Source organism: Maudiozyma barnettii (assembly GCF_903064755.1).
Source record: "Maudiozyma barnettii strain CLIB 1767 genome assembly, contig: KABA2_07, whole genome shotgun sequence".
NCBI classification, from domain to species: Eukaryota; Fungi; Ascomycota; class Saccharomycetes; order Saccharomycetales; family Saccharomycetaceae; genus Maudiozyma; species Maudiozyma barnettii.
In genome coordinates, this window is record NW_024545244.1 from 538,696 (window position 1) to 560,064 (window position 21,369).

Sequence of the window (21,369 nt, forward strand, 5' to 3'; positions counted from 1 at the left end):
TAACGCAAAATATAAATAAACCTTCCATATAGATTAGCTATTAGAAAATGACTAGCAAAGACCGTGACCATATGAACGAGTATAAGGTGATCGTGGAGTACAACTCTGAGAGAATCGTCTCCTATTTACCAAATGGGTTGTTCCCAAGGGGAATCCTAGAAGATTCTAATTATTTTAGCCATGTAGCTTGTAAGTTGAAACAACTGGAAGTCTCTCCTGAGATAGAATTTTATCATAAATCGAAACAATGGAAACCCCTAAACTCCGAAAAGGATTACTGTCACGCTGCTGTCACTTTACTTTCCACTCACATGCTTTTTATAAGTATTAAGGAGAAGGATTACAAGATTGCTGGAGATGAAGAAATCACAGTGTCTCGTGATTTGCTGACGTCATTGACTGTGCAGATGGCTCAATTGGAATTGTCTCTAAGGCAAGAAAGATTAGAGAAAACTACTGATAAGGAGGACATCTATTTTGATATTGATCCTCAAAATACTGAATTGTTTGAATTTTATTCAAATGTTAAATCCTCGGAAGATTTAGAAGATGTCATGAATGGTTATAAGACATATCAAAAGTGGATTCAAAAATTTAATAGTGATGAAAAATATTTAGAAAATCAATTAGAAAATATGCTGGTATTGACTAAACATCCAGTTGTACCTTCTTTGTCCAAACAACAATCGTCAAAGAAAGTAGATGATGTGGAAAGAGATAATGTCCATAATAAGAGTACGAACAATAAAAATAGTAATAATAACTATCCCTTCACTCTAACTATCTATGAAAAAGATTTGAATTTTTGCTTTAAATTGAAAAATAATACCGATATGTACTTCCCAAATAAATTGAATATTGTGACTAATTTGGATGGTGGATCATATGTTATATCTGTACCACATGGGATCGGTCCTCATAATCAACGCATATTCACTAGATTTAAGAGAGAATTTGGTTCAGATTGTCAAATCTCAGATTTTATGTATTTCCAAATTAAAGATATGGATGAGAAAACTGTCCTATATGAAGGTATTAGAAGTAAGTTTGATAATGAACAATCGATATTTAAACTAAGATCGGTGAATCATTTGATTCTTAGTGGGATAAATTTAGAGAAATTACAAAACCATACCTCGACAACATCTCCACCATCTGTAAGATCTTCTGTTGATGCTCGTGATATAATCTCAACTACTGTTAGTAGTAACATTAATGACTCTGCAAGCGGGCGTACCTTTGATGAATATGATTTTCTAAGCGAAACAGAGTTCGAGGATTACTAGTGTAAAAAATATTGAAAGGGTACAATATAATGCCTTTTTTGTTTTTACAATTTTTATAATGATTATTTAAAGAAAAGAAAAATGAGATATATTTTACGTAATTTTGTTTAAACATAATTAATACTATTCTTAGGTCTTTTCAATCCATTAAGTATGATAGTTTGAAAAATATCTAATTTAAAGACTCGCTTTGACAGAGCATTATAAATTTATTTATCGTTACTACACACAAAATATGAGCAGTCTAACAACAGTAACTCTGTTTAACATGTTTATTAAATTGTAGTTAAGTTTATTTCTACACTAATCAGAGACTCTATATTCTTTCTTCATCGTTTTTAACGTTTTGTTTACTTTAAGTGATTTTTTAAGAATCATTTGAATAGATGACCCGAACAGTACATTTTCTTATGTATTGTTGTGTAGAAAAAATGATTTTGAAATATCCATTTATAATTCCCCTCAAATAACTGTTTTTTAAATTGAATAGCTATTTTTGGAATTTGATTATTAAAGAGGAAAAGTGTTTTCTTAACATCTAAAATCAATTAGTTCTTTCCACAAATTGAACAAGAGTGCCAACTAAAAACATGCTTATATAAAAATCAGTATAAATTCTTGGCCCTCCTCTCTTAATATCATAACGATCAAATAATTTATACATATTATTATTTTCTGATCGTTTTCTATTCTTGTGTCTGATCTATATTGACAACTATTGTCACAAAATCATACAATCACATGTATGACCTCTTTTGAAAATAAAATTTACAGAATTTCTTTCTTAACTATCCTTCCAAGGTTTTGAATAATTATATATTCGTCCTACAACAGTGTTAAAAGTTCCCTGCCAAATTCCCCTAAATATAAACTCTTCATCTGTTCTAAAATCATATTCGGGACATTACTCCATGACTATATACTTTAACTGAAAACTACATATTTGTCATGTCATCCTATCTCATCTCTTATATTCCTATTTTTCACCTTTACAGAGGGAAGGCTTCGCGAGTGGTGAAAATAGCACACAATTAGACAGAAACCCCGCAGCAAACTATCAGACCTTTCCCTTGCTTCGGAGTAGTTGATGAGCAGAACGATTTATTAATATATACGATAAAACGGGGTTTGTAACAATAAATACTTCAATTCATATATTCATATACATACATATAACTCATAATTCAAAGGAGACATACACGTTTCCACTATCATCAATAAACCCTTCGACAATACGTCTTTGCCAATCTTTCAAGTAAACAACAGAAAAAAATGGTTAGTTATTACTCTGAGACACACTATTATACTGTGTCATCCCCTACAAAAAACTCCGAGGATCATCCATTTACAATATTTACCACCACAAGGCAACAACAACCACAAATTGATGACAGAGATCACGAGCTATCTCGGATTCTTTTCTATACACATGCCCAGAATGAATTAACTGATACCACAAAGGAATTAACAGATTTGTTAGATCAATTGGTTACCTATAGGGACACACCATCAACGATATCTACTACTCAAACTTATTTACCTGGAACTATGGTGAAGTTGATGCAAAGTAGAGAAAAAGCTAAACGGATATATAGAACTGCCTTGAGTCATACATTTGAAGATGAAATGGAATGGAATCATTTAGAAAAGTTATTTAATGATTTACAAGAGGAATTATTCAGAACTGATGAATTTTTATCTTTGCACCCAGGTAGAGGGATGTACCATTAAATAAAACTAGAGATACAACCCTACACACATATATACATATATATATATACATAGTTTATGACCCCCGAAATGAACATGAGCAATACCTTACGAAAGTAATATACTTAAATATGACATATAAATGCACAGCTCGCCTTATAACAACAGCTGTACAAAACACATTTACACACACACATATATATCTCAGTAGCAACTGGTGATAAGTTTTGTAGACCATTACTATTTACCTTCGATATCAATACTTGAAGACAGTTGTCATAGTACTTACTAATAAATATCACTCAATACGAGCTGAGCTGTTCTTCAAAGTTCTTATTTTTTCCTTTACCAATATTCGTATTTTCACGAAACGACGAAAAAGTAAATTGATTTATTATATAAGCAGGACAAGGGTCACCCATTCCAATTTAATTTTTTGAAAAAAATTATACAGTATTTTCTTTATACCAGAACTGGGAAGATATACAAGCAATAAATCTAACAAATAGTGTTTGATTATCTGCTTATAAAGTTACCAAACATACAAGCCTGTTATCGAACTATACTATAATGTCTCAAGATCAGTTTTCAGAAAACTTAAAGGTTATTGTAGCTGAAAAGTTAAACGGCCTACAGAACTTCAACGAGGATGTTAAATATGTTGCCGAATATATTGTCTTATTGATCGTTAACGGTGGTACTCTAGAATCTATTGTCCAAGAGTTGAGTACTTTGTTCGATGCTATTCCTGTGGAAGCCTTATCTGATGTTGTCCAAACCGCATTTTTCGCTCTTGAAGCTTTGCAACAGGGTGAATCGGCGGAGAATATTGTTTCTAAGATCAGAGAAATGAATGCCGCAGGACAATCTCAACAACCTCAACAGCAGCAACCTCAACAACCTCAACATCAGCAACCTCAACAACCTCAACAACCTCAACAGCAACAGCAGCAACCACAACAGTCACTACCTGGTATTGCTGCTCCAAACATTCAGCCTGAGCAGACACAACCACAACCACAACAACAGACAGGTGCTCAACAATCAAGTCAACCAGCTCCATTAGTCTCTGCCTTTTCTGGTGTCGTCGCTACTCCTGATACTACGAATAATGCTATCATTCCTGTTCAACCTCGTTTCTCTCAACGTGGAGGTGCTGTTGGTAAAACTCGTAGAGGCCGTGGTGGTGCTCGTGGTGGTGCTCGTACCACAGGTAGAGGCGGTTACAGCAACGTCGGTGGGAATGACCGTTTCAATCCGTTAGCCAAGGCCCTTGGTATGGGTGGTAACACCAACCTTAACTATGTCTCTAAGAAAAGAGAAGGTCGTTGTAAATTGTTCCCTCATTGTCCTCTAGGAAGATCATGCCCACATGCTCATCCAACTAAAGTATGTAATGAGTATCCAAACTGTCCAAAACCAAGAGGTACCTGTGAATACTTACACCCCGATGAAGATCAAGAATTGATGAAGGAATTAGAAAAGACTCGCGAGGAGTTTCAAAAGAGAAAAGACGCATTGCTAGCTGCCAGAAGCAAACCTGTTCAAACTGGTATAGTCATTTGTAAATTTGGTGCTGTCTGTTCTAACCCTGCTTGTCCTTTCGGTCATCCAACCCCAGCTAATGAAGATGCTAAAGTAATCGACCTTATGTGGTGTGAAAATAATTTGCAATGTCAAGATGCTAGTTGTAAGAAGGCTCATTCCTCTGTATCAAAATTGAGACCTGTGGCCTCCTTAGGCCATCCAGGTAAAACTAACCCAGCAATGTCTTCGCACCCTCCTGTTGAAAAGTCTTTAGAACAATGTAAATATGGTACTCACTGTACTAATAAGCGTTGTAAATATAGACACGCACGTTCCCCAATTATGTGTCGTGAAGGTGCGAATTGTACTAGAATCGACTGTATATTTGGTCATCCAATTAATGAAGACTGTAGGTTCGGTATTAATTGTACTAATGCAGCTTGTTTATTCAGACATCCAGAGGGTAGAGTCGTACCTCAAAAGAAGGGTGCTCAACAACAACCACAACAACAGGAACAACTACCACAAATGCAACTCGGTGAAGGTCAAGGTCTTCAAAGCTCATGGGGTGGTCAACAGAATGTTCCAACAAACCAAAGAGTATTTGCCTTACCTGGAGGTTCCCAAATTGAGAATGCTCCACAACAAGAGAACTTTGCAAACTCAGTTACTCCCGTTCAAAATACTTCTGCATTTGCCCCACAAGATAATGATGCTCAAATGGATTAAACAAGGATATTGTTAATTTATAAATTTGAGTGCATTGTACTATACTAAGATGTTTATTTGATGTTGTTTGAAGTGTTAATATTCCTAAATAACAAAATCTCATGAACATTATCGAAGTTGAAATAATATTTTAAAATAATATGAAGTTATTTAATAATAATAATAATAATAATAATAATAATAATAATAATAATAATAATAATAATAAAAATAAAAACAAAACAAAATAAAATATATATTAATTAAACTAAAATCGTTTGCATAAACGATTGTTGTATGACACTATATAATATATACCTGTAATATCTTGGAAAGTAAATACTTTAATCTGTAAATAGGGATAAAGTAGTTATTTCTTACCTACTTATTAATTGTAGTAACAGTAGTATCAATTATGATGGAAGGAACTTTGATCTTATCTTTATATTAACTTCAATAGCAAACCTTGATGAATAGGAAAGCCTACACTTACTTTAATAAAGACTTCTTATCAGTGTCATTCTACCTAGTTTACTTACAATTACTACAGCACAACTGAATAAACGAAAACGCTATCTACTTTAAAAGTTATACAAATGTTATAAAAGAAATATTGAAAAATATTTATTTATACAATTAGTATCTCTTCTTTTGGACAGTAGCTTCATCAGCGTAGATGTCCAATGGGGAGATTGGCAATGGTTGTTCAGCCCATAGGTTTGGAGTTAAGAAACCGTAGGTGTTACCAATAGCAACGAAAGCAGCCTTCAAGGTGTTTTCTAGAGTTCTGGTCTTACCGTTAGATTGGGTGTAGACATCTTCAACACCAGCTAGTTGCATTAGCTTCTTGACAGCTGGGGAAGCGACGATACCAGAACCTCTTGGAGCTGGAATTAATCTGACAGTGACGGAACCACACTTACCAGTAGTCTTGGTAGATAGAGAATGTGGTTGACCCAAGTTGTTACCCCAGTAACCTCTTCTGATTGGAATAACAGATAGCTTGGCAATGATGATACCAGCTCTGATGGCACCAGCAACTTCCTTAGCAGTCTTGATACCTAGACCAACGTGACCGTTGGAGTCACCGACAACAACGACAGCCTTAAATCTGGTTCTTTGACCGGCTCTGGTTTGCTTTTGAACTGGCTTGATGTTCATGACTTCATCTTGTAGGTTTGGTAGCAAAGTGTCAATGATTTGGAATTCCTTGACTGGTAGGGAATGTAGGAAGATTTCTTCGATAGTAGAGATCTTACCAGCCTTAACTAGTCTACCTAGCTTGGTAACTGGAACCCATCCCTTTTCTTCGGTGTTTCTACCACCTCTTCTGTCACCACGACCTCTGTTTCTACCACCGAAACCACCTCTTCTTTGTTGACCTTCTGGAGCTTGAGCTGGAGCAGACATTCTTGCTATTGATTGATTATTTCTTTGATATAGTCGGAATTTAACACGGAAAGTTGATGTAGGTAACTTTCAATCGACTTAATTTAGAACACGGTTTCTTATAACTGAAATATATAAAAACAAGCAGGAGTTAGAATTGAGATTAATTGAAAGAAATTCAAGAGATGATAATACTATAACATAAAATATAAATCTAATTATTTACTGCAAAGGTCTTCACACGTACTGAGTAAACTAAAGCAGTCTTTACAATATTCTGTAAAGGTCTTAACAGTGTTTAACTTTGGAAATTTTTCGTTTTCATGGCGCGTCTTCCATACAAAATTGAACTATGCCCGAAAATTGCAAGAGAAAAGTAAAAAAAATAGAAAAATTCGAAAAATTCGAAAAATGTTTACTTTTTAATAAAATTGCGTGGTTGTACCTATGAGGTGTACGGATGGATACTATATATGTGGTGTTACGATGTAAGAAAGGCTAGTCTAATGTCGCATTTTAGGAATTATAGCTATCTGTCTTACAGAGAATATGCACATTACAACCGCTTTAGTAACAAATTAATTGATTTTATTACATATCTTAAACCGTATTGCAACGTGTTGAATAATGTCGTTCGCTAAATGTAGATTGGATTGATATAAAGAGATGGTATAAATATGACCTTTTTATAAAAGTTTCCCCATACAGCTGTAGATCGCTTAAATATACACATACCATCAGGTTCAACAAGCAGTATAAAACCCAAAATATTACGTGAATGTTATATCCAGTTACCTTGATTCTCTAAGCAAATTTATCAGCTTTCTTACTTATAGTTAATACTCCGATTACAATGTCAAGTTTTTATTTCTCTACGGAGTTTCCTTCCACAAGAATTTTTGTAAATTGTGATTCGCGCTTAATGCCATGGATCTTACAGGTTTAAATATAAGGTACATTTTTATAACTATAAACAAGACGTTGACATCTCTGCTACTAGAAAATAAAGGACTCCAATTAAACCGTTTGTCTAAACTATTGCACCGTTCTAAGTTGCAGATTTTGTATCAGTACCTTTCGATATTCTGTTAGACCGGTTTTTCTTTATTGCACAAGGCAAATCAATTTTTAAGCAACCTACCGCATACTATTAATTACCAAATGGACAAAATATGAATGTTAAGGACCAATATTTAGATACTGCAAGTACCAGAAGTTTCCGATCAGGGGTTAGACCTTCAAAGAGTCAATCTGGCTTTAATATCAAAACAAGGGGACAGCCGTCCCTATCTATTAATCTAGATAATACCATAGTTCAGACTATTATACCACCTGTAAACAATACATTGAATGGTGATAATGAAGACAACGTGTCGTTAAATAATTTCCCAAGACTACGATCGATGCAATCAATTTCTTCAATAGTAAGTCGAAGGCCCACCAGGCCTAATACAGTTGCAGATCAACTCAGTGTCAACACTTCCTTTGATCCATTAATAGAACAGAGTTTCTCATACAGTAACAATATCGAGGATCCATCTACTCGTCAAGCACAGGATACTGCATTTAATGAAGAAGCGAGAAAGGATTTGATCGATAGATTAGCACAAAGCATTTATTCATACCCAGCATCATTGACAGGTAATTCTTATGGGTTTAAACCTGTCGTCAGTAATGAAATTCCAGACGTTTTTATCAATGATAATCAAACCAGTCCAGACTTCAAATCTCACTCTAAGAATTTTTTCATTTTAACATCTGCTGGAAAACCCATATTTTCAATGTTTGGAGAGGATAAACAAATTGTTCCATATATGGGTATTATCAATACTGTGGTAAGTTATTTTCAAATAAATGAAACTACAAACATAAGGACAATAAAATTGAATAAAACAAGACAAACATTTGCATTTACAAATAAAGCACCTATCATATTGATGGCATATTCGAGGAGAGGTGAAACCACAAACGAATTAATGACACAGTTGGATCTCCTATATTCCTATTTAATATCTTCAATCAATGAACGGCAATTAAAACGTTTATTCCATAATCGTTCGAATTTCGATCTACGGAACTATCTGGAAGTGACAGATTTTGATAATTTAAGACAAATATGTTCTTTATTATCCAATAAATTATATCCTGATTTCGGATTAAATGCATTACAATGCTTTGTTATGAGGAAGACCGAAAGAGCACGAATTCATGATACTATTCATAATTTATTAATTAATGAAAGTAAAGATATACCGAGAGGCACTTTGCTGTATGGGTTGATTCTTTCCCATAAAAGAAAGATGTTCAAACTATGCGCAGTAATTCGACCTAAGGGCCATTCATTGCATACCATTGATCTTCAATTGTTATTCAGTTTGATTACACATCAATTTGAGAATAGGGATGGGGATCAAGAATTATGGTTACCTATCTGTTTCCCTAAGTTCAATTCAAATGGGTTTCTTTACAGTTATATTAAATATTTATCAAGATCACATGCTAACAATTCTTCACAAATGGAAGATACTGTATTGGTTTTAATTAGTGCGCAAAAGGATGCATTTTATAAATTGAAGACATTTGGTGATAAGTTATGGAATAAATTACAACATGATAAACTGGATGAATATTTCGTGAAGGATCGATTTAAGTTTAGAATTAGCGACATTCAAGCACCTTTAGTACATCATTTCATGTATAAGATTAAAAAATACGTTCAATATGTGATGCCTGAGATTGAAATTCATAATGATGACGCCACTAAATTAACTCAATATGAATGTAAACTTAAAAAATATTATGGACATTTATACAATTCTGTCGTTGATGACACTGGGTTGCCTATCAATAAGACAATATTAAATTACTTCCATTGGGAAGAGGAAGAAGAAGGAGAAGAAGGAGAAGAAAGAGAAGAAGGAGAAGATGCGATTACTGAAACGCAGAGAGATTTCAAAAGGGAGAAAATCAACATGATGGGATTGATTTGGATAACACCGCAATTTGAGTTATATTTAATTTGTAATAATGGTGTAAATAACAAAGAAGTTGTACTAAGAAGTGCCAAGAGAATTATTGGGTGGTGTAAGAAATATGAATCTCGATTATTTATACAAGAAGGTGCCACATTTTAATAAAGGAATATAAATGTATGTATAAAAAGAAAGATTTGAAAAAAAATAAATAAAAATATACAAGTTTGATAGATATATATATATATATTTAGTATGCACATGTTGAAATGCAAATAGTTAATGGTCGAATGACAAAAAAAAAAGAAATATTAATGCTAAATATAATAAGAAATGCTATGTTGAAATGCAGTAGAAGATAATGAAGGGGGGGGAGATAATAATATGGAATTAACGAATCACAATGTCATCAATAGTGTGAATATTTGATCTTCTGTAGAGACGAAATCATTATCGACAATATTCACCAGGACGTAATCCGTAATTAAAGAATTCAATAATTGAATACTTTCATTATCGTTATCCTTAATAAAGATAGATTTCCAATCTTCCAGGATTCTATAAAATTCTTCTTTCCAAGCCAAGAATGAGACCTTCTCGACAATTGTTGGTTGCAGAACTTCTCTACCTGGGAAGATCCCCCAAGTGACAGCGTTTGCCTTTGACCCATCTGGATGATTTGTTGAAAGTTTATCCTGAACATCAATGGCAAAATATGTCATGATATCATTATCCTTCAGAGCTTCTTTCAATTTGGGCAATCTTTCTCTTGGTAACAAAAACTCCAGATATTGTTTTTGATACACATAACCATCCTTCGGGCCCCACCCATGGATCTTATCATTTGATCTTTCTCCATTAATTCTGGGCTGCGAATTGATTGTAATGATTCCGTTCTTATTCATCATAATCAAATGAGTCAATAACGTATCGACTTCGTGATTCAATGGAGTGTCACTCCATGGTAAGCATACCAGTTTCCCTTGTAAATAATTAATCACCAATTGACTAATATCTAGCATTGTTTTCGGAGTAGACCATAATTGGAGGGCCTTCTGTGGAGATTGTCTAAATAACGAATAACCTACCAGGTCCAAGTCACCAAATGCGGGAGAAGAAGAATCACCAAATCTACCATTTGGAAATTCATCGATTGTCCATTGCGAGGTTCTTGCCACATACGAGTAAGGTCTTCTTTGCCAGAAGATTGGTCTAACTTCTTCATTACGTCTCTGTGGATTTAAGGATTTTCTCCAAGGTAAGACAGACACAGGATCATTAATAAATTCAGTTTCTGTTGGTAATAAATCCAATAGTTCCAGGATCATCAAGGGAGCCTTCTCAAGATTCATAGTATATAGATGTAAATGGTTAATGTAGCCACTATCTAACAATTTCTGACACATTTCCACGACCAACTCTGTTCCTTTAGCTCTGACCAATTCATCATCATCTTTAATAGGGTTTAAACTTTCAATGAAAGACGAAGGAATACTGATTGACCCCCATTGACATCTTCTTACAAAAGCAGAATATGTTGTAATAGGCATAATGCCGGGGACGATAGGTACTTCGATCCCAAATTGTCTTACAGTATGGCACCATTGAATAAAATTATCCACGTCATAAAACATCTGAGTAATAATAAAATTTGCACCAGCATCAATCTTTTGTTTTAAATAGTCCAAGTTCTTGATGGAGTCCTTTTCTTCAGGGTGTCCCTCAGGGTATGCCGCCACCCCAATATCGAAATGATTATCATATTTTTCTCTAATATAAGCGACGAGGTCCTTAGCGTATTGGAACCCACCTTTACAAGGTTCCCATTTATATTCGTTACTGGGCGGGTCTCCTCTCAATGCTAAAATGTTTTGACATCCACTGTCATATGCTTCCTTTAGCGCGTTATCGATATCGGATATCGGCATATTAGTGCAAGTCAAATGCAAGCAGGTCTCCAGACCCAGGACGCTTTGAGCCGTCGAGACCAATTCTGTTGAGGATTGAGATAATTTGCTGGTTTGACCGCCTGCATTCCATGTCACGTCGATGAATTGAGGTAAAGAGGACTGGTACATTCTATCCATTCTATCGTATAAATTCTGCACACCTTGTGTCGTCTTTGGCACAAAGTATTCGAATGAAAAAGTTGCCTTTGGAGAACTTTCATGGTGTTTTTGTAATTTCTCTGTAATCTTCATCTTTAATTGCGAGACTGTTACTGTGTTGATAAATAAATATCTATATATCTATATAAAAAGAAAATGTAAACGTATAAGCTACAATATATAACCTCAAACGATATCCCGGCCTGTTTCGATTCCCCTTGTATATATATATATATGTATATATATATACAAGTAAATACATAAGGGAATATGTCATTGTCGTTCATTCCTGCTCGATGACAAGATAATAACCCTCCTCGAAACGCTATTTTCTCTATCGGATCACAATATCAGCTTGTGAATATAAATTTAAAATATATGTATTTTGCATTTACACAGTCTGTATATCTATCTATCCCATAGTCCATACCCAATACGATTCGCAATAAACCAGTCCAGTCTATTGCTTATTACCGTATTGAACATATATTAATACTGTGGTAGTAGCAGTAACCTCCCCTCCATCTATGCCGATATTCCATACATTTGCTGCTATTGCTGCTATTGCTGCTATCACATCACCACACCCACACTCCGATGACTCTCGTCGCTCCCCTTTCTCGTTTAATCCAGCGCAATCAGCGCGAGTGCGAGAGATGCAAACTGTGGATTGTGTATGTCACCCAGCTATTGCGGTTGCGGTTGCGCTTGCTGCTGTGATGAGAACCACGTTTCTCTCGCTCGCGCTCGCGCTGTTTTTTGCTTCGGTGGGTGTGCAGTTCTCACGTGACCACCGCGCGCACCGCAAATATATATCCACACAGAAACCCCGCAGCCTTCTCCATGGGTGTGTGATACACTGCACAAGTCACAAATAATGACACACACCACAGAACAACCAGCAGCCAGCACAGCGCACGTGACACGCACTGTTGCCAACACCGGCGGCTGCTGCCACCGCCACGCAGCTCAGAGAGCAATAACGTGACCATCACCGTGAGCAGAAACACGTGACCGGAGGGGTCGTGCCCGCCGGACCAGTAGCCGCCCAGCTGCCTGCACCGGGCGCTCGACGAGGCCACCTGGCCATCGATCTCGTTCATCACGGCGGCAATTTCCTTATTCCACGAGTTGCCGCCGCCGTGCCCGATAGCTTCACATGCCGACAACGGGGCTGATGCTGCTGGCAATGGCAACCCGCTATGACTGTGACTATGATTATGATTATGCAACAAGCATTGCAAGGCAGCGGTGGCACTCGTGAGCAACGACGTCCGGGGCCTCTGTAATCTATTATCAGATAATAAAATATTTTGCAATATTTGCAAGTACTTCCATTTGCGTCTTGGAATCTCAGTGCCGTGGAATAAGGTAGATATCTGGACATTGTCATCATCAAACACTTGATACGAACAACTACCACCTGTCATAATAAATATTAGATCCATTAATGGTGGTGCTAAGAACCAGCGACTGCCCTCATTATTGCTATTATCACTGCTGAAAATTTTGTACATTGGTATACCTTGCGTAAATATATACCACCACACGACCATCAATGCATACTGCTTAAGGATACGTCTCCGTCTTCTCCTGCTGTTAGTTGCTGTGCGCATGCTGGCTATCTCATTCAATATTATTACTAACGTAGTCCAGATCCAGCCACGTTTGACAAATACTACATTTAACCAATGATCTTTCTCTTGAGTAATCCATTTAATATTACTATATTGAAATATATTTCCTATTATAACAATGCTGGGCGTTAACCATTTGATTAGCAACGGATACACTTGTTCCATTGTTACCGCAAATATTATATGTTCTGTGTATATCTTATAGTCTTGTATAGTCTTGATATACACATATATGTGTGTATGTCTGCTTCACTCTGTTCCTTGAAACGTATGTATCTTTTATAGAGATATCTTTCCTTTGGCTTTTTTTTGTTGGCTAAATTAACACTCCGCGCTTTAAATAATTCTATAAATTTTACAAGATACATTACATTATAGATATATATAATCTCTGATATACATGAGATACATGATGTAAAACTGTTGAGATCGAAGTTGTGAAGATAGAAGACACTCATATATACTTAGGATGGAGGATCTACCTACGAGGTTTGAAGTGGAGCTGGAGTTCGTTCAATCCTTGGCAAATATTCAATATGTTACATACTTGGCCACTCAACAGAATAATATCTTTAAAGATATTAAATTCAAAAATTATTTAAAATATTTGGAATATTGGTCAAGGCCGCCATATTCTCAATGTATCGTTTACCCGAATTGCTTGTTTATATTGAAACTAATCAATAAATTTTTAGACACTCACGCAACGATATCATTAGATGATCCAAATCAATTAGATAATATAGACGATTTGCCAAAATTCTTACAATTACATGGTGCCGAACTAATGAATGAAATGGTTAATAGATGGAATACATAACATTAATATAATAATTTAGAATAAATACAAACATACACAGATATATTGCATATACTATCTTCTGAATAATTTTCTTTCTTTAGTTATAGTGGGCCGACGGATTCCTGTCGGTTTTTTACTATTACTATTCGTATTATATATAGATCTATTGGGTTTCCTTATAGTAGTCTTAGAAGCTTGCTGCTGCTGTTGTGGTTGAGATTTAGACTCGCCAGACTGTATGGCATTTACCCGTACGATCTCTTTCTTTAATTGTTCAATGCTTTCCGTCTCCAATTTGACTTCTTCTTCAAAACTATGCTCTATACCGTCTTCTCTCAAATGTCTTAAATAGGATGGCTCGCCCATTAACCTATATATATATCCTGCTTGTGATTGAATACCAATCCATGAATCTAATAATTTGTTACTGCTTTGACACACTTCATAAATCCTATCAATATCCTTAGGAATATTATGCTTCACACTACTAGTGATTTGCTCAATGACTTGTGTAATCTTCTCCAAATTCTCCAATTCATTGATCAATGACTGTGTGGTGATCGGAGATGCAATTGTAGATTGATGTGGATATTGATGAGAATCCATGTTGGATCGCAATTCATCAAACACTTGTGGAATCAACTTGTCTACACTTTGTTCTCTGCTCATATCCTCTTGCGTTGTTTTTATACCTGTACTTTAACACTTGATTATTATTAATTGCTATATTGTATCATACCAATCTTCCAACAAATGTTGATGTGTTTATATGTGGAATGGTTCTTTCGTTCTTGTTTGTTTATACTCATTTAGTGTACGCCCTTTTCGTTGTTGTTGGCTTTTTTTCCAGATATTTTTTCGTGATGATATTTTAAGATAGCTGACGAACACTAACTATTATAAACGACTACAATTATTTACACTATTATTAGGTTATTAGCGGGGAGGAATAGCAATACAAGTTTGAGAATGACTACTGAAATCGAAGAGTTATGTCAGAAACTGACTCACGCGTTCGAAGAACAGAAAGATGACCCCGTCTCATTAGTTACAGTGATAGATCTATACGCATCTCATATTAACTCACATATGACACTTCAAGAGAAAGAAAGTTTTTTACAGACAATACACGATGGGTTGTCCGATCATATCATCGAACAAATAGGTTGGGATTTGCCAAAGACTCTGTTAGATTTCATCTCTGCAGAAAACCTTAAAACTGAGGATCAATTATCAAAGAGCCCTATTCTGCTGACTGTGGCAAAATGTTTTAATAAGATTGCTATTAACGGGAACTCTAAGGAATGCTTGCTGGCGGCCTGTGAATCGTTGTCTGATTTGAAAATAGCCCCTGGCGAAGAAGCCGATGAAGTTTTGAAATCTGAATCTCATCTATTGAGTGATTTGAAACTCGATGATTCGAAAGAGAATCAAAATGATACTAAGACTGATGTTGAGAAACTTAATGATTCTATATACAATGCCGATGAACCTCTAAAGTACGAGGATGAAACCGTTCCGGATATAAAGATCCATTTCTTGTTTGAAATGATAATTACTTGTAGTAGAAGATTGGAAACACCTTATCCGTCGAAATTCCTAGCTGAAGTGGTAATGGCAATCAGTAACTTTATGAGAAATAATATCAAATTAATGAATGAACCAATTTTTTTCTTGAAACGAGTATATCAATATATTGTTAGTTATAACAAAATACAACATGATAGGACTACTAAGTTCAAGGATCAAAATATCGGTGATGATGATCCACAGGCCAAAATTTTTAAAGATGAACTTTATTTGGAAAATAAATTGATTTCTCATCTGATCACTCATACTTTAGCTCAATGTTTGAAAGAAACATTTTTCCCATTTGATTTCTACTACTTTATGGAATTAGAAGGAACAGGTATTTTAGACAAAAAGATTGATTTGACTGATATTCTTTCAAAATTCTATTTACTGACTTTACTTTATGATATTGATTTAGTTCAAGAATTTAAAAATTATGCCACCGAATCCAAAAATATTTATGATAGAACTTTTCAAAAATTGAATGAATCGGAGGATAAAACTGTAACCAAAAAATTTATAGATTTCTTATGGAAAGTGGCGTATAATTATACAATTGAAAAATCATTGAAGGAAACTACACTTGTCATGGACCCATTAGGGGTTTTGATTCTTATTGGGGCATATTATTTGGAAGAAGCATCATGTGTTATCACTGATTTAAAAATCACTGATGCAATTTATTCATATCTTAGATATACCACAACTGCAAAAAATTCGGAGTTATATTATAATTCATCAGCTGAATGTGCTTTAAAATATTGTTTATGGGTAACAGTTACTCAAAATTCTACTAATTCATTAAGAGAAGAATTGCATAAGTTACCAGAACCTATCTCTCGAATTTTCTTAGAGTCATTCTTGAGGAGAATTTGGGTTTCTCAGGAGAATCACACATACAATATTTCATTTATTGTATTGAGTCGGTTGCTCTGTTTATTCCCAGAATATATATCCTTTGAATTCATTAATAGTTCGTTGGCATCTTGTCCCGATATCACAGCCAGGGGTACTCTTCTGTCGATCTTAAAAGTATTGATGACAAAACCTATACAGAATACCGATTCTTATCCTATTCGGTCGCCTACAGAACCAATCATTCCCATTGAGACTTCTTCCAATGATAAGACAACCATAGATACTCCTGTTGAAGGCCAAAAGGATAAGAACACTCCACCGAAATTACCACCTAGGCCTTATATCCAAATGAATGATACTACAATGAACAAAATATCAATAACGTTCGTATCAACAGTAGAAGAATATAAGCAGACCAAGGAAGATGGGTATTTTTTAAACTTAATATTGGATTATATGAACTTTTTTGTCAGTTTACGTGGTAATTGTAATCTTACTGTATTGACCTGTATTAGTAATGCAGTAGACGATGTCATTACTGATCCCCAGGATCCAAGACCACTGGTTGGATTTATCAGACAAGCTAACGAAATATTACTACTTCATACCTCTTCATTAAAACCAGAAGAAATTTAACAGTTGTTCATAATACCCATTTATATATAATTTATATATCTTTAATTTATAAAGTTGTCTTATTACCGTCATTATTCATTGGAAACCGGAGTACCGGAATACACAGAAACTGGCGTAGAAACCCAATGAACTCTCAAAAATTTCCAACTTTTTTAGTCATCGCGAGAATTTGGATTCGTCTTTATTGTAATCATCAGATGCATAACTTGAATATATATATAGAGAGAGATGTAATGAATGAGTCGATACCAAATTGGTTCTTACAAAAGTTATTACTTGTTTTATGTACATTGATTTGGTTTACATTACTTCGAGAGACAGAGCATAAATTAAGATTTCACGGGTAATTGATTACATAGTAACAAGCAAACAAACGCCAAATATGAATAGATTTACTGCATTGCCTACATTGCCTAATGCCATACGACATCAACATACGTTGTTGAAGACTACAGACTTGACACAGGCTCCTGATTTCACAAAATATTCACCTGTGAAACCTATCAAGGAAGGTATTGCCCCTTATATTGTTGAAACAATGAAAGCATTTCCAACTGACTCAAGATATATAAATCAACAACATTATTACCAAAATAGAAATATCCTAATGAATGATTATGCCAAGAGAACTCCTCATCCTGTATCATTAATGCAACTTGCACAATATTATGACGATTCGTCGACTTTAACAAAACAGAAAATCATCAATTCAGGAATCTTCGTGAAGGAAGAACTAGTGATACGGATTGCATCTAAGATTAACCTTTTACAAAGTTTACCATTTAATGTGGTAAATAATTTCCATTTTTTACAAGTTTATGAATCTTATTATAATATATTTGAAAGATTTAGGAAATTTCCTGCTATTAAGACCATGGAAGATAATTTAAAGTTTTCAGAATTTATTAGGAAAATTTTACAAGATTTTAATTCATTGAATTTACCACATTTAATAATGGGTGCATTAGAATGTACAATTTTCGATTTATATCCAAGAGATAAAATGGATGAGTTATTATCAAATTTACTAAGATCTCGTATCTCGAGACGATTAATCGTTGAGGAACATCTCAGCGTGACATCAAACTATGTTACCGGTAAGAAAGAAAATACTTTAGTTCTAGGCGATATCTTCCAAGAATGTAATGCTTTACAATATTTGACTCACGCAAGTAAAGAATGTGAACAATTTATTAGAAATATGTATTATCCTACAATACCATTACCTGAATTGAAAATAGAGGGCTGTACCGATTTAAATTTCTATTTCTTACCGACTCATTTAAAATATTTATTAGGTGAAATATTAAGAAACGCATATGAGGCTACCATTAGAGAATATATTAGGAAAGGGTCAGATAAACCTGCACCTATTGTTGTGACAATAATTGAAAACCCAGATACATATATTTTCAGAATTTCAGATCAAGCAGGTGGATTAATTCATAGTGATGCAGATTTATGGTCATTTGGGAAATCTAAAGAAAGAGCTCGCGAATCCTTAAACAATTTTCATAAATTACCTGGGTTACATAGTATATCAATCTACGATGATATAGCCGACTCAACAACGTGTACGTCTTCATCGATGAGAGCCGTAGAACCATATATGAATACATCATTAGCACACACAACACAATGGAATATCAATAAAGGTCATTATAAATTAGAACAACCGTTGATAGAACTACTGCAAAGACCGTTCAGGTACAAACTTGGGGTCGGTTTGGCCATGTGTAAAGTGTATGCAGAGTATTGGAATGGTGACCTTAGAGTTCATTCTATGCCAGGGTACGGTGTCGACGCTGTATTGACACTTGGAAATTTGATGAAGAGCACAGCTAAGAAACAACTAGATAAGGTATAGCATATATGTAATTATAAACAATAGTAATCAACCCAATTAATGGAATATTATACCGTCATCTCATTCTGCTTAATCTCAGTTTGGGTTGGAAATCAGCATCATGTTGCACGAGCAGCAACTTGATCAACCTCTCTTCTCCCTGCTAAAGGATCAAAGAAGCAAAAATGGCTTTGGCAGAGGCGGCGGGGAGGGAAAATAATTTCGTGCTTTCGATCTTTTGCTGATTAAGAAGAGAAAAGTAGATTTTGGTCTTTCAGGGCAATGTAGAGGTAACAATCATTGTGTTCAATGAGAACTGATTATATATATATATATATATATATATAAACATCACTACTTAACTCATTAGATAAGGAGAAGAAAGAAGTTAGGTATATTTTGTGTCGATATAAGAATTGAATAATAAAGAGTTAATTATCGCTCATTTTACAAGAGGGAAACTATAGAGCATTCGCATATTTTCACTTAGTTTTTCTTTTTTTATATCAATATTATATCAATTATTTTATAAGGGTTTAGAACCATATTATCATTATTATAATCGTTGACTCATTCCATTTAGACTACTACTACAACTGTTGAATATTTTGCAATCATGTCTACTCCTGCAAGAAGAAGATTGATGAGAGATTTTAAACGTATGAAAGAAGATGCGCCACCGGGGCTTTCAGCCTCTCCATTACCTGATAATGTCATGGTCTGGAATGCTATGATTATAGGTCCTGCAGATACATCATATGAAGATGGTACATTCCGATTATTACTAGAGTTTGGAGAAGATTATCCAAATAAACCACCACATGTGAAATTTCTAAGTGAAATGTTTCATCCTAATGTGTATGCTAACGGTGAAATATGTTTAGATATTTTACAAAATAGATGGACTCCAACGTATGATGTTGCATCGATATTAACATCCATTCAGAGTTTGTTCAATGACCCAAACCCAGCATCTCCTGCTAATGTAGAAGCTGCAACATTGTTTAAAGATCATAAATCTCAATATATTAAACGAGTAAAAGAAACAGTTGAAAAATCGTGGGAAGACGATATGGATGATATGGATGACGACGACGACGAAGATGACGACGACGACGAAGATGACGACGACGACGACGAAGATGGAGAATAGTTTGACTAAGAACTTTTTGAGTGGTTAATTATTTTCATTATTATATATATTTTTTGAAATGAAAGTGGCAGAAAAGAAAAAAAATATATCTACATATTTGTATCATTATTAAGAAAGGAGGATAAGACGAAATGAACTGGAATTTTATGCGGTCTGTGGGGTTCTTTTGTATACCTATATTTCTTTTGGTGTTACAGTTATTGTTTCTTCTACCACAATTATAGAGTACAAATTCCTTTATCGAAATGAGAATAAAGAAGAGAGAATACGAGAAAATGGATGAATGTTGTGATGTTATGACATTATCCCTAAATGCATGTTTAATTATAATTTTTATTTTTATTTTATTCTGTTATTGCGTGTGTGTTTTTGGCATCACTATATATATATTTAATAATATGTAGTATTATGAAATCACAAATACAGATTCATGAATATTTAAATAGGTTGATCATCTCTGGAGCTACGTCTTGGTTTAATCAGGGCAGTTGTAGTTATAGTTGTGAATATTATCAATACTACTTTTGTTAATGGATCAAGTTTAAATTTGATTTTTTCATATTTATTTGAAAAATCGTTATAATGTTCTCTAGGTCCATAATTCCCATAAGATAAATAATATTGTAACTGTTTTAAATAATTAGGCATTAAATTCCAATCTTTTTTGAAATCAATCAATTGATTCATTGAATATTTTATTAAATCCAATTGTAAAGGTTGTAACTTTTTAAAATTCGACATTAATTCAGTAGTATTCAATTGTGTACCTTGTAAACCAAATTGTTTCACTAAAAGAGCATCAAATTCACCATTTTGAAAATGTTGTTTCAATGTTTGTTGATACATTTCTTTAGATTTTTGTTCATCTTCTTCCGTCATCACATTAGGTTTAAACAAGTTGAAAATATCATCCATAGAGTTTGATAATATGTTTTCCATTTCAACTGGTGTCACTGTATCCATATCATTTTGTCCATTTTTTAACCGATTAGCTTGTTTTGCCAATAGAGACGCAGGGATGGGTCTCTTTGAAGTATGCATACATCGTATCAATTTAGGTAGCGATTGTCTTGATCTGAGCATTATTTACTGTGTTTATATATTGATATTGATCGATATACTGTATGTAATGGATGATCATATAAGGGTTCAACTTTATGCATTT

General features: G+C 34.4%; 13 protein-coding genes across 13 annotated transcripts; 8 read left to right on the forward strand and 5 right to left on the reverse strand.

Annotated features, from left to right (window-relative positions):
• Positions 1–47: 47 nt before the first annotated feature.
• Positions 48–1,286, forward strand: KABA2_07S05434 (uncharacterized protein; the record flags this gene model as incomplete). Its single annotated transcript, XM_041551740.1, has 1 exon — positions 48–1,286. The coding sequence occupies one exon, from the start codon at positions 48–50 to the stop codon at positions 1,284–1,286; it is 1,239 nt and encodes a 412-aa protein (XP_041407674.1).
• Positions 1,287–2,558: 1,272 nt separating this feature from the next.
• GPG1 (Gpg1p) lies at positions 2,559–3,017 on the forward strand (the record flags this gene model as incomplete). The annotated part of the gene is made up of 1 exon (XM_041551741.1): positions 2,559–3,017. The coding sequence occupies one exon, from the start codon at positions 2,559–2,561 to the stop codon at positions 3,015–3,017; it is 459 nt and encodes a 152-aa protein (XP_041407675.1).
• Positions 3,018–3,566: 549 nt separating this feature from the next.
• On the forward strand, positions 3,567–5,252 carry NAB2 (mRNA-binding protein NAB2; the record flags this gene model as incomplete). The annotated part of the gene is made up of 1 exon (XM_041551742.1): positions 3,567–5,252. One exon carries the CDS (start codon positions 3,567–3,569, stop codon positions 5,250–5,252), a length of 1,686 nt encoding a protein of 561 aa, XP_041407676.1.
• A 615-nt stretch (positions 5,253–5,867) lies between these two features.
• Positions 5,868–6,641, reverse strand: RPS2 (40S ribosomal protein uS5; the record flags this gene model as incomplete). Its single annotated transcript, XM_041551743.1, has 1 exon — positions 5,868–6,641. One exon carries the CDS (start codon positions 6,639–6,641, stop codon positions 5,868–5,870), a length of 774 nt encoding a protein of 257 aa, XP_041407677.1.
• Positions 6,642–7,792: 1,151 nt separating this feature from the next.
• On the forward strand, positions 7,793–9,754 carry MON1 (Mon1p; the record flags this gene model as incomplete). Its single annotated transcript, XM_041551744.1, has 1 exon — positions 7,793–9,754. The coding sequence occupies one exon, from the start codon at positions 7,793–7,795 to the stop codon at positions 9,752–9,754; it is 1,962 nt and encodes a 653-aa protein (XP_041407678.1).
• A 236-nt stretch (positions 9,755–9,990) lies between these two features.
• On the reverse strand, positions 9,991–11,793 carry MET13 (methylenetetrahydrofolate reductase (NAD(P)H) MET13; the record flags this gene model as incomplete). Its single annotated transcript, XM_041551745.1, has 1 exon — positions 9,991–11,793. One exon carries the CDS (start codon positions 11,791–11,793, stop codon positions 9,991–9,993), a length of 1,803 nt encoding a protein of 600 aa, XP_041407679.1.
• A 689-nt stretch (positions 11,794–12,482) lies between these two features.
• Positions 12,483–13,502, reverse strand: SCS3 (Scs3p; the record flags this gene model as incomplete). Its single annotated transcript, XM_041551746.1, has 1 exon — positions 12,483–13,502. The coding sequence occupies one exon, from the start codon at positions 13,500–13,502 to the stop codon at positions 12,483–12,485; it is 1,020 nt and encodes a 339-aa protein (XP_041407680.1).
• A 304-nt stretch (positions 13,503–13,806) lies between these two features.
• Positions 13,807–14,157, forward strand: SOH1 (mediator complex subunit SOH1; the record flags this gene model as incomplete). The annotated part of the gene is made up of 1 exon (XM_041551747.1): positions 13,807–14,157. One exon carries the CDS (start codon positions 13,807–13,809, stop codon positions 14,155–14,157), a length of 351 nt encoding a protein of 116 aa, XP_041407681.1.
• Positions 14,158–14,211: 54 nt separating this feature from the next.
• DUO1 (Duo1p) lies at positions 14,212–14,808 on the reverse strand (the record flags this gene model as incomplete). Its single annotated transcript, XM_041551748.1, has 1 exon — positions 14,212–14,808. The coding sequence occupies one exon, from the start codon at positions 14,806–14,808 to the stop codon at positions 14,212–14,214; it is 597 nt and encodes a 198-aa protein (XP_041407682.1).
• A 300-nt stretch (positions 14,809–15,108) lies between these two features.
• YBP2 (Ybp2p) lies at positions 15,109–17,205 on the forward strand (the record flags this gene model as incomplete). The annotated part of the gene is made up of 1 exon (XM_041551749.1): positions 15,109–17,205. The coding sequence occupies one exon, from the start codon at positions 15,109–15,111 to the stop codon at positions 17,203–17,205; it is 2,097 nt and encodes a 698-aa protein (XP_041407683.1).
• Positions 17,206–17,587: 382 nt separating this feature from the next.
• Positions 17,588–19,072, forward strand: PKP2 (protein kinase PKP2; the record flags this gene model as incomplete). The annotated part of the gene is made up of 1 exon (XM_041551750.1): positions 17,588–19,072. One exon carries the CDS (start codon positions 17,588–17,590, stop codon positions 19,070–19,072), a length of 1,485 nt encoding a protein of 494 aa, XP_041407684.1.
• A 595-nt stretch (positions 19,073–19,667) lies between these two features.
• RAD6 (E2 ubiquitin-conjugating protein RAD6) lies at positions 19,668–20,204 on the forward strand (the record flags this gene model as incomplete). Its single annotated transcript, XM_041551751.1, has 1 exon — positions 19,668–20,204. One exon carries the CDS (start codon positions 19,668–19,670, stop codon positions 20,202–20,204), a length of 537 nt encoding a protein of 178 aa, XP_041407685.1.
• Positions 20,205–20,642: 438 nt separating this feature from the next.
• GEP7 (Gep7p) lies at positions 20,643–21,245 on the reverse strand (the record flags this gene model as incomplete). Its single annotated transcript, XM_041551752.1, has 1 exon — positions 20,643–21,245. The coding sequence occupies one exon, from the start codon at positions 21,243–21,245 to the stop codon at positions 20,643–20,645; it is 603 nt and encodes a 200-aa protein (XP_041407686.1).
• Positions 21,246–21,369: the final 124 nt, after the last annotated feature.